The sequence below is a fragment of the Scomber scombrus genome, chromosome 15 (genome assembly GCF_963691925.1).
Source record: "Scomber scombrus chromosome 15, fScoSco1.1, whole genome shotgun sequence".
Taxonomy (NCBI): Eukaryota; Metazoa; Chordata; class Actinopteri; order Scombriformes; family Scombridae; genus Scomber; species Scomber scombrus.
Window position 1 is genome coordinate 24,587,069 of NC_084984.1, and position 13,112 is coordinate 24,600,180.

The window sequence follows — 13,112 nt, forward strand, 5'->3', positions numbered from 1 at the left end:
TGCAGGTAGCAGTCGTCAGTTTCAACTTCAACCACTTTCCCCTGCAGGGCCAAAAATGAGATTTACCAGGGCGACTAGACCACAAGATTCAAAGAGTTATTGGTTTATTTAAATACAACTCAGCAGAAAAAAGCATCTCTGCTCATATTAGATGAACAAATAAACAGAAATATTGGCTGAACACTTTAAAATCAGTAACTGCAAGAGCTGATAAGCCTTGGTTATCTCTGTTTGTCCCTGCAGTGGAAGGTGGCTCAGGAAGGGACGTTTTGCACCTGGATGCAGTGTGCACTTCTATTTTGTATCTCTGACACCACCATCCACTCCATTTCCTGGAGGAGTGGGACTTATTTGGCAGTAATGACAGCTGGCATGTCAGTAGTGGCGTCAGGTACTGCCTTGTCCTCATCTGAGTCACTCTCAGAGCTCTCACTCTCATCTGAGTCGCTGTCAGAAGCTCCGGGCGTGGCAGTGGCCTCCTCGCTGCTCTCCTCGTCCTCGGACTCCGGGCTGGCGGTGCTGTCGCTGGTGCTCTCCTCCTCCTCTTCTGCCTCTGGAGCACTGGAGCTATCGCTTGTGCTGGCATCACTGGCGCTACTATCGCTGCTGCTGCTACCATCACTGCTGCTAGCGTCGCTGCTACCGTCACTGCTGCTAGCGTCGCTGCTACCGTCACTGCTGCTAGTATCGCTGGAGCTAGTGCTCTCCTCTGGGAGGGAGGCCTGGCGGAAGCTGGCATCCTGGTCCAGAGTGGCGTCCAGACCCTGGCTTTCTACATCAGGGGTGCTAGTATCTTCCTCCAGGAGATCTGAGTGGATCTGAAGGGCCTGGAGGTGAGGCAGATGAGACATAGCAAGATTAGTGAGTTTGATTCATTTGTAAGTCAAATATCTTACATGTTGAGTATTTAAAATGTATTTTTTGCAGTGCTACTACTAAAGTTGAAACTCTTAAGGGAAATGAATTTGCACCTGAAGTTGGAGTACTGAAAGAAGTTGAAGTGGAAGTTAACTGACCTTTACCTTGTACACTTTCAGTGTCTTCTCCACCTCGTTGCCGTTGTTCATGTCGTAAGCCATCTTCTTGCCTGCGCCGACAAGTTCGTAGGACTTGTAAGCGGGAACCTTGTGGTAGGATTTGTCCTCAACGTAGACGATGGACTTGTAATCGCCTGGGTAACCTCCCAAGCTGTCGCCGCGGCCTGAGTCTGCATCGGTGACGATGGTAGGCAGGATGGGCTCGGGGGTGGTCTCAACCACGGGCTCCTCTGTGACGATCACGGGGGTGACTGTCACTGTAGCAGCGGTGGAGGACTCGCCCGACTCTGAGCTGTTGCTAGATTCCTCGTCGTCCTCATCGGTTTCCTGGAAACACATAGGTGGAGGATATGAGCTGTCAGAGGTTTGGTAGGTAAAAATGTGCTTTGGTATTTGGAACATACAGGCAAAATCATATTAGCTATTATAAGATTTTAATGGCTCAAAGGTCGATAATGTCTAAATGGCTAAATTTGCTACTATTCCTGTCTGAAGTTAGACTCTAATGGAGGTTCTGGATTGTGTTGGAGCAACAACAGTGTCTGGGGCATTTCTGGTCTCACAGCCATACAGACCATTACATAGGCATGTAAATGATGTGTTTCCACTCCCACACATGCAACACACACCCAAAGAAACTAAATTACAAGCAAAGCCTTTGTGGTTGGCAGAAGCAGCCCACCATTACACCCAATCTTTCATGGGCAACCGGAACATTTCTTTAATGTCTTTCCTTGTTTTTGTGACTCTCAATGCAAAAAATCATATTCTACAAATAGCTATAATATTGTATAATCTAAAGACATTTTATTTAATTGCCCAACAATCAAATTTTAATGTTTTTAGCACTGATTATTCAACTTTTATGTTGCTGGCAGCTTATGTAGCATCACCCCCACACTGTATATGTAGCCAGGTTTGCTCTCTCTGAGGTTTTTACTGACACTCACGTCTGATTCATCATCATCATCGTCACTGTCTTTGCTGTCGACAGAGGCTGTATCAGAGGACGAAGTTGTGTCTGGAGCTGCTGTGCCCTGTAGCAAAATCAACCAAACCACACAGTCAGAAACATCACCTGTTGTCTGGCTCCAATCTGACAGTTTAACAAGAACAGCCCTGATAGATTTTTGATTTATTAGATTTTAAATGATTGATTTGACGTCTCTCACCTCCTCGTCTGAACTCTCGTCTGAGCTGGTGGTTGCTGCGGCATTCTGAAATATCACAGAGACGCAATAAATATGATTAATCCTCTTTTTTACCTTTCACCGCTTTTTAATTGCTTCTTCATTCATGGCCTCAGGCAGTCATTCTATATGAATAAGTGGGTGAGTCATTGACTGCTAAGCATTACAAAATGGATGAGTAACATTACTGGACAATTATATACAGTATATGTGTTTATGAAGGAAGTCTGGTGATTTTAGTCAACTTATGGCCAGATTAACCCATTATTACTCCTAAATGGAGGAAATACAAGAAAAGACACAGAAGAGAAGATAAAAGAAGTGAAGAGAGGAGAGAAAAAAGAGGATAAATGAAAGTGGGAAGAGAGAATTGAACTGAACTGGATGATGTGAAAGGAAGAATAAAAGAATGAAGTGAAGAAGAATTTACCTGTACAGTTGCATCATTGGTTAGAGGAGCATCCGCTTTCACCTGTAGACAAGATCATCATCAATTAATGTGGATATCTCTCTCGCTCTCCCTTGTTCTCTCTGTCTCTCATTCTCTCTCTCTCACTCTCTCTACAGATACTCACCACTTCTTCAGAGCTTTCTGAACTGCTGACTTTTTTCGCCTAAAAAGAAAGCAAACATAGAGTAAATGAACCAAAACTCATGCCGAAATGGATTGAATCAAGTGTCAAAATCAGAAATGGACCCAAAAACAAAGCTGCTGTGCCGAGTTCAAGAAAATAAATCTTCATGACAATTTAACCCAACAGACACACAATGACTTACCGGCCGACAGAGAACTGTGGCGAAGAGCAAAACAAAAACAATGGCCACCTTCATTGTGTCACAGTTTGGTGTCTGGAGGAGAAAAACACAGAAACACGCAGGTTGAAGTTGCACAATCAAAAATAATCATATAAAACAATAAAACCAAATGTGGACACAAAGCGAGATATTCCAAAATACTCATGGGAGGCCATAACTTCACAGGAAACACAATGAAATGTCAAACTGAAAACTAAATACGGAGCCTGGTCACATGACTGCTACAGTAAATAGCACGGGCACATTCTGGGGCCCTGGCATGTCGGAGGAAGTCATTACATCTTTAATTACAGGCTGAAAGGAGTGGTTATGATCCTTTTTTCATACAGTAAAACATTTTCTCTGTCATCACAGCGAGAAAATCACATCGTTTTGGAGCGTGGTTTGTTAAACCATGAGATAGGCGATCCTGGTCCAAACGATGTGAGAAAATAACAGGTACGATTTAGAGGGAGGTGAAATTAGTCTTTGGGTGTGTGGCTGAAAGGATTTAAAATGGAGAAAACCAACATTGTTTAGTTACAACACTGCTGAGTCAAGTTTACATTGCCATCTATCATTCGGCAAATCACTCCGTAAGAGTCAGTGATAATCCTACTTTAAAATGACTTGTTATTGTATAAACAGATATCCTATAACTTGACTCGACTTGACAAACTAATTGCACCTTTTTAAGCCTTTTTATAACATTTATTTCCTAAAACTGCTGGGAATTGTAGTTTTGAGCAAATGTTATCCAAACAGGGAGATACTGTATATGTTGGGGACTATTTTCTGTGTGTATTATTACACATCTAGTAAATTTTAACAGTAGCAATTCAGCATATATTTGGGATTGAGTTAAATTAAAACAGTGTGTGTGTTCATAGTAATAAAGGATCATGTCATAGGTCATTGATGTCTTCTTAATAGTTTTCGGACAAGAATGGAGCTTTATGGCACAGAGGAATATGATATATCAGGCTTTGAATACTATTTTGATTTGTTGTTGGTTGTGATCTTTTGGACTCCTGGATGTTTTTCACTTTGTTCGGAAATAAGATTCGAGGATTCCGATAACTACTTCATGGACATTATTCTTTGCTCGGACGATGTAATGCAGTAATACTGAAGCACACCAACAAATAGATTATTTACTGTAATACTGTTGAGTTATTTAAGTGAGTATCAGAAACTAAAACCATTACATGAGAGATATAACAATGCCATAACTGTGATAATGTCCTACATTTTAAGTAGCGACAGTAATTTACACTTACTTTTGCGTTACTATTTCTACAGCATGTAATAAATGACATGAACCACAACTTTAATCATAATTTGTATTTTTTTCCCCTTGTCTGACAGACTGTACTGTGTCTTTGTAACTTTTCATGGAATATCCTGTTTGTGCTGTGGGCGGAGCAGTCTGCTTGCGTCTATGTTTAATGATGGACTCTTCCTATACTATGTAATTCACCAAGTTATAACTGGAAGGCTTGAAAAGCCACAACGCAGCAGAAACATGACAGACGCCCATATGACTACACGTGGGTGTATTTCTGCACATCTATCTTTGTTAGAACCAGTTTGAGTTTCAGACCTTGAGAGTGCCGAACATTTTTTGGTCCTCACTTTGAACAAAAGGCTGTTTGAGGGATAAGATTTGGTTTTAAGGTTAAGGTTGGACTGGGGTTTAAATAAAGGTAATGGTTAGGGTCGGGGTTTGATTAGAATAGTTTGACATTTGGGTATTTGCTTTCTTGGCAAGACTTAAATGAGAAGATCAATATCACTCTCATATCTATGTGCTAAATATGAAGTTTAAGCCAGCAGTCAGTTAGCTTAACTTAGCATTATACTGAAAACTGAGCCGTGGTCTGCCCAAAATCTGCCTACCAGCGGCTCTATAGTTCACAAATGAACAACTATCTCATTGTTTGTTTCATGGCCCTCAACCCTTATTATGAATAATCATCATACGCACAGATTTGCAAGTTTTGTACGCTTGAAATTCCCCAATTTGCCAGATCGTTTAAGAAACACAATCTACACACAGAATCCACAAATGACCTGATGTGATTCATTGCCTGCAGGTACTGCTGGTAGAGAGGAGGGGCTGTGATGGGACACTGCAGGCAAAGCAGTTGAAAATATAACTTTGCTACATGTTTTTGTTTGTTAAACAGGTGGCACTGCCTATTATACTTATTATTATTGTTGCATAACATAACATGCATAGTTGTCATCAACTTGATTAAAGCGTTATCTTTCCTAGTAATCTTAAAATAGAAAAAACAGACATAAGCTGGTAGTTAATTGCTCTGTGTGTGTGTGTGTGTGTGTGTGTGTGTGTGTGTGTGTGTGTGTGTGTGTGTGTGTGTGTGTGTGTGTGTGTGTGTGTGTGTGTGTGTGTGTGTGTGTGTGTGTGTGTGTGTGTGTGTGTGTGTGTGTGTGTGTGTGTACATATTCAATGTTGTTAGTCTGAGCTGGCCCTGGTCATGTGACAAATCTTCAAGAGGTTAGTTTCCTGCTGCCCACTGCTTCGTCTTCCTGCCCTGATGTCACCATGACACTAATCAGCCACTTACACACAACAGCTGCACTGGCTTCACCTCCAGCCAATCACAGGCACTGTAAAATCTTTAAAAATAACTCCTAATTAACTGCAATAAACTGCAGAGCTGCAACGCCGGATACCCAAACCCTCATGAGGCTCCAGAAGTTTAATGTGCATTTGCTTGACACTGACTTTTAAATGCTGATAATGTTGTACACGTGTATTAATCAGTGTATGAATCACTAAAAACTTCTTATAAAACTGTCCTTTTACACCAATTACATAGAAAAAAGTCTTCATAAGGTAATTGTGTTCTATTATTGAGCCCTAAATGTACTTTCTGTATCAATTTTCTCTACAATAACATGAAAAATCAATGCGAGTGCTCCCAATGACGTTCAAATCAACTTTAAGACTTTTCTAGAAATTAATGTCGGCGTCCGAAAACGACATTGGATAAAAACACTACAGAACTAGAATCAAGACAAATAACACTTTTAAAAACATTTTTAAGAAGATTTAAATGTGTACTAGATTTTACTTGAAGGAAATAACACTAAACCAGCTGCTATTTGATGAGAAATAAGACTTTTTAGACTTAATTACAGCGAAGAAATGTAATCATTTTGCAGTGTCGCTCTGTACTACACTTTTAAAACTGCTGTTTGTTTTAGTTTACCTAAATTCACAGTGTTGCAATTTTGAATCCATAAAGTAAACAGGCTGCAATTTGAGGCCAAAAGTATGTGGACACCATAACAAAATATCTTACATCTCATACCAAAGCCATGGTTATTAATCTGATGTAACAGCCTCCACTTTAGAAGTTTGGAACCTGGCTGCAGGGATTTGCTCCCATTCAGCCACAAGACAATTAGAAAAACCACTGATGTTGGAAGATAAGGGTTTGGATCACTGTTGTGTGTTCCAAGGTGTTGGATGGAGTTGAGGTCAGAGCCCTGTACAGGCCAATAAAGTTCTTCCATACCAAACTAGAAAAACTGCTTCTTTATAAAGCTGTTTTTTTTGTGAGCAGGAGAAAAAAGAACTTGGACATTGGAAGGACACTCTAAAATATGTTTGTTTTCTGCAGCATTAAGATCTCCCCTGATTAGAACTTAGAGGCCTAACCCAAACTACGTAAAAAAAGCAGCACACCAGAAGTACACAAAAGTACCTGTACAGATGTGTTCACCTACTTTTGTATTTCAAATGCATGCAACAGTCCTCACATTGTAAGTTTTCAAATGTTGACTTGTGTTCTCTGAGCTATAAAAATCAGCTTGTACAAACATTAACCTGCAGTCCCACCTCTCATTACACCACCAGTGCTGCATTAAAACTCAGCACACAGTCAAATAAACTATTCACTTCATTATAAATTCATCCTGACCTTGTTTGCAGAGGGAGAAAGCTTCAGGTGTTCAGCGGCTGCAGAGACGTCGAGTAGTACCAGACAGATGTGATATGTCTTCACTTTAGCTCAGTATGCTCCTGGGTTTCCCTGGATGTTGCTCGCTGCTGGATGATGCTGCTGCTGAAACTGAGGCTCCTGGTTGGTTTATAAACCCTCCAGCCTCTGGCAGCAGCCAATCAGCTGGGAGCTTGTGATGTCATGAGGTTAACCGCTCCGTCGTGGTCCACCTCTCTCCTCTTTCTCTCCCACTCTTCCTGTGGTTGGTGCTGTGGTGGTGTGGGGGCAAACACACACACACACACACACACATACACACACATACACACAATGCAAAGGCAAATACATGGATAAAGACGTGCAGACGCTTACAACCCAGACAGAAGCATGTGACTGTATTTTTACACACACACACACACACACACACACACACACACACACACACACACACACACACACACACACACACACAAACACAAACACACACACACACACACACACACACACACACACACAAACACACACACACACACACACACACACACACACACACACACACACACACACAGAGTTAAGTTAATTTAAGGACATGCAGTGACATGCTTTGGGGAAAAACAGCAACATATATGGCTGGGTGGTATGACAGTGATTCAGCTTCCTCACAGACAGAAAGAAACACATCTTAGGTCTCGCTGGCTAATTTGTTATAATTTGAGAACGTGTCTGTGAGACCAGACTGATTTCTCTTAAACTATAGAACAAGTGGAGGAGAGGGATGTCTGCTTGGCATATTTCTCCTTATGCATCTGTATAACTGTCTTTGTTAGAAACAGACCAGATAAATGAAAGGATAGAGCAGGGCAAAGGAATTTAAAAAAACAGGACAACTACACAATTTATAAGAATTTATTTTTTACAGACACATAATTATAGTACAATTAACTGTGCTATAACTTGATGATTTATAGAGACTGTTTCGAAGATGCTCAAATATATACTATGAATATTCTCTGTCTGGTATTATGAACAAATGTGATGTAAGCATTTTGATTGCATGACAGTGTGTTTGTAATGTTTGATTTTTCATGATATTGTACTTAGCCCTTAAACAGGCAACGTACTCTCTCAGCCCATAGACTTTACATTGGGGTGATATCACAGATTTTCAAGGGAAGTTCTACACATAAAACATCCAGGGACCAAAAATAATCATAATTGCAGTTTGAGGTTTCCTGTCAACATTTTATAATTGTGCTCTATGGGGAAAATGCTTTTTGGGCGAAGATTGCCAGGAATGACCTGCAACAGAAGGGTACCAGCAAGAGTGAAAAGGGATGGTTTACAAGAGGGTAGTGAGACTGATGTGCCACTGACGAAAAGACAAGAGGTAGAGCTGGAGGTGGTAGAGTTGAAGATGCTATGATGTTTTTTTTATTATATTAGTATATTTGAGGGATAGCTCAGGTTTGGACACAAAACGAGAGAGGTGAGAAAATAGCGCATTCTTGATCAAGGAGTGTATATTGATGGACCGTTTGAGGTCGTCTGAGATGTAGGTGCCAAGGAAAATAAAACTGAAAACTCTCCACTGTCCATTTTTGTGCAGTGGTGGGTGGTTGTTCTGCTTCTTCCTCAAGTCAGTAATTAGTTTTTTGTTTTTTTTTGGTGTTGAGTACCAGGTTATTTACTGGGCACCAGTCTGTCAGCTCCTCTCTGTAAGCAGACTCGTCACCCTCAGTGATCGGTCCCACCAATGTTGTGTCGTCTGCAAATTTTAGTTTTGATTGTATTTGTGTTATGGATTGGCGCACAGTCATGTGTGTACAGAGAGTAGTCAGCACACAGCTTTGTGTGGCCCCTGTGGTGAGTGACATAGTGGCAGAGTGGTGAGGGCCCAACCTGACTATCTGCGGCCGGTCCGTCAGGCAGATGTTGCTGTTGAAGATTAGATCGGCCAGTTTGGAGACCAGTCTGCAGGGGATGATTGTATTGACTGTAGTCTACAAACATCAGCCTAATTTGGACAGCCTGCTCTGGCACTTTTTTCATTCCAACCCTGAATAAAAAACACATGCACACACCTTTTGACACTGTTGGTATGAGGTAACGTTAACCTTTTGACAGGGTTAGTGTGCAGTAATGGTAACATAGCATTGCCAGCTGAGCTATAGTTTTCTACACTACACCAAAACTAGTCTAACGTTGTTCACACAAATTTAAATTTCATGGCACAACAAAAATGCACCAATTAGTTGAACTCAGCAAAATGCAACATTAACAAAGAAATGATATACTCTTCTCGTTGGCACATTTTTCTGCTTTGTCTGTTCCTTTTTCTTATTTTGTACTGCACCCCAGTTTTCATTTTCTCCAACTCTAATTCTCTCCACAGAAACTCCACTCCATCATATCCATTAATGCTGTAGCGTGTTCTGACTGGGATGATCACTCACTGATGAACACTTTTTTTTTTTTCTGGGAGCAATTTTGGCAACTTAGGTGGCCACCTGTATTGCCTATAGGAGAATGGGTGAGAAACATTCACATAAGATTGACATTACATTTCACATAATAATTGTGTTTCTTCTATGATTCTGAATCAATTCACAAATCAATTTTCTAATTGTCAGTTAATAACGTTAAGTTGATGGAATGAAAAAGGCAGAATCTGACTGCGGGGCCAGCGCAGCACTCTACAGCATGTACATGCAGTAGTTAAATTGTAGCTCATCTTTTTTATTTAATTACTAAATACTGGTTATGATCATTTATTTTTCACATATACAGTTGTACAGTGAAAATCAGTCTCTGCATTTACCCCTTCCTAAGTATTAGGAGTAGTGGGCAGCCACTGTGCAACGCCTGGGGGCCAACTCCAGCTCTATGTCAATGCCTTAGTCAAGGGCACTGACAGAAGAACTAACCTTACATAACCTTACATACATGTTTTTGACAGTGTGTGAAAACTGCTGCAAGCAAAGGGAAGAACATGGAAACCCCACACAGAAAGGCCCTGCCCCAACTTGGTACTGAATCCAAGACCTTCTGTGAGGCAACAGCACTAACCACCAAGCCACCACGCCGCCCTTTGTGAGTCGAACGAAGTACATGTGAGTACTTTCTACACCATCACTCAAAGACTAAAGTTAGCACAGTGGAGCTCTCGCTCCAACAGTAACTAATGAGACCTGCTGGACAACACATACTTCAGCACTTAAATTAAACCAACTCTGCTGGGGTGAAGAAAATAACTCGGTGCTAAGTCTGTTTCACTTCAAAAAACCCCAGGCCTAATTCAGCTCAGATTGCCAGTTATGATTCATATTGCATTTCAGTGGACCACCAGTGAAGGGGTTGGCACACAATGTACTCGAATGAGAAACTAAAATTATTTTTTTCAATGCATTCAATTGGGAATCGATTTTGAATCGAGAATCAATTCTGAACCAAATCGGACATCATGAATCTGAATTGAATGCTGAGATTTCCAAAGATATCCCTCCTTATTACCAACCCCAACTGTAAAGTGAACCCTGGGGACACATTTTATTACATAACTTTGAGTTTGTATATTGTTACATTGTTTTTTAAAGTAGAAGTGTAAGTGCTTTGAGACAGACCAGAGCCTACTTGCTGGATGTGTGGATTGGCCGTTAGTCACAGTAGTACTGTCAAATCCTGGCGGGAGCTGTCGTTTTTTGAAAATAGTTGTTTTATTTAGTTACATTGAAGAGATGCACAGATTTGTTTTTTAAAGACAGATGAAGGAAGTTGTTTGGGAAAATCCTGTCTGGTTGTCTAGTTAGTGGAAGAGGAGCTAGCTGGAAAAGGAATTAATGAACACCCACATCTTTTGCGTCAAATAAATGAGTCAACCTATGACTTTTCCATTATGAGGACAGTATGATGTGTTACAAAAACGTTTGTATATATTTTTGTTTTCAAAGGTCAGATGAAAAGTCATGAGAACACCAGAGTTATTATAAAAATAGTGCCAATAATAATAAAAAATAAAAATAGTTCCAATCCATTCATTAGATAATGAGATATTTCACAGGATTAATGGAAACTTTGACCTGATGGTGGCTCCAGAGGAAAATTCAAGGGATCAGTAAACATATTACAAATCACCCTGAAGAGGACATGAAAACTGTGACAGTTTTTATGACGATACATCTTGAGTTTTTTGAGACATTTTATGGATATCCAAAAATGTCAGTGATATTTGTCCTACCTTTGTGGCTTAATGAAGTCATAAGTTGTTGCTGATTGTACTGTCACTTGTGACCTTTTTTTCAAATTTGTATTAAATAAAAGATGTAAATATACTAAATACGAATATCATATATTTTCAAGTCTGTCTACTGTATACTATTTGTATATTAGCTGTTATAATTGACCATAAAAAGACCCTCTCTTAAAGTGATTTCAGTCACCAGTCCGTCACAGGGCGAACATATAGAGACAAACAGCCACTCACACTCACACTCACACTCACATTCACACCAACGGGCAATTTAGAGTGACCAATTTTTTGTTCTTTGGGAGGAAACCGGCATACCCAAAGAGAAACCACACAGTCACGTGGAGAACATTCAAACTCCACACAGAAGGGCCCCAGCAGGCCCCTGGGTTCATACTGAGAACCCTCTTGCTGTGTGGCGAGAGCGATAACCACTACACTGCTTGATATAACTTAATATTGCAAAATTTCTGATTTGTGTCTCAGTGGACAGAGTTTCCTTGCTAAGGTCTTTTTGTAACCAAAATAACTCTATGTGGATATTCATATACAGATATCCATTGCATTTGTGTAACTCAGATCGCTAAAGCTGAAACTGTATCTCGTTTTTTCCATTTTTTATCACATTTTTAAATGTTTGTAATAATGCTCTGACAGGAATCTGTTCACCATTTTGATTTAATACATTAAGAAGGTCGGCACTTAGTTTTACATGCTGATGACTAATCTGAAAAAGACTTTGATGGCTGACTGAACGTTATAAAAAGAATTAGCTAAAGTTAGTATGAGGTGGGATGTATCCAGACAGGCATGCATTCTCTGAATTCATATGTAATTTGGATTTTATACTTGCAGCATTGTTGAGACGACAGAATCATTAAACCTGATTCTCTCTGATTCACCCTGCAATTACAGTAAAAGTGTCTGAGTCTGTGTGAGTTGATGTCTAACACACTGACATACTGGCTGGGTACATATACATACAGACACACATTCACATTGCAGATGTAGGGTTGTTTACTACAGTGAGTGCACGGAATTAGACACATGAACACACATACCTACATATTTCCAGACAGGTGGTTTAGACACAGACAAATGGACTAAAAACACACACACCATTCTTAATATACCAGCTTAATCTGTCACACATCTCAGAAATGCTGGGTTACATTTTAGTTTTAGTTTTTGTTAAGCTTTGCCCTTAAGGGACTCCAATCCAAACACCGGAAACATAATGATTCTAACATTATTGTTTATATCTGAAACAATCTAAGAAAAGCGTACTTGGTTCAGCAGTCATTAGATGTTTTTCTTTTTCTTTTTTTACCATAAAATGAGTCAAGAGCACTGTTGCCTAGACCGGCACAATATGATTTTCTAGGAACTCTTTAAAAGAGGAAATGAGCCGTAAACATATTTAAACCTCCATTGTGGAACTATTACGTATAATGATGAAGCCTATCACTGCCAGATAAATAAAATATTAAATAGAAAAGACTATACTAGACTTTCCACATGTTATCAGACCAAATGGATCAAATTCTTACAGAGAAATGAATCGTGAGGGTTGTGTGACCCTCAACGCAATTAATCCCACGTTTTACACCTTCAAAAGCAGTGACCGAGCCTCAGACGTAAATGTGTCGACAGCGTTTTTGTAATTACTCTCACTGCCAGAAGGGGGACACCAAAGTCCTGCACTCCAGATTTAAGTTGATAGGATGAACTTGTTAGCAAAAAGTTGCCAGTTTTCACATCCAGCAGATACCCAGCAACGTTAGCATTCACTTGGAGTCGTGTTTCTGTCCACCTGACTGAAGTCTAATATTTACTCACCTTTTAGCTCTATTTTTACTCTTCACTAACTCTA

General features: G+C 40.1%; 1 protein-coding gene across 1 annotated transcript; it reads right to left on the reverse strand.

The window, feature by feature from the left end:
- Positions 1-347: 347 nt before the first annotated feature.
- Positions 348-3,058, reverse strand: spp1 (secreted phosphoprotein 1). Its single transcript, XM_062434197.1, has 7 exons — positions 3,005-3,058; positions 2,803-2,841; positions 2,658-2,699; positions 2,210-2,254; positions 1,982-2,074; positions 1,023-1,364; positions 348-827 (listed from the first exon to the last, which is right to left on the reverse strand). The coding sequence occupies exons 1-7, from the start codon at positions 3,056-3,058 to the stop codon at positions 348-350; spliced, it is 1,095 nt and encodes a 364-aa protein (XP_062290181.1).
- Between the last annotated feature and the right edge of the window lie 10,054 nt (positions 3,059-13,112).

What these genes read in the sequence shown, in the direction of transcription:
- spp1 (XM_062434197.1), bottom strand. Translation starts at nt 3,058, where the DNA reads ATGAAGGTGGCCATTGTTTTTGTTTTGCTCTTCGCCACAGTTCTCTGT. An exon ending in CCACAGTTCTCTGTCGGCCG is followed by an intron (nt 2,842 to 3,004) that starts GTAAGTCATTGT and finishes CTTTCTTTTTAG; the next exon opens with GCGAAAAAAGTCAGCAGTTC. An exon ending in CCAATGATGCAACTGTACAG is followed by an intron (nt 2,255 to 2,657) that starts GTAAATTCTTCT and finishes GTGATATTTCAG; the next exon opens with AATGCCGCAGCAACCACCAG.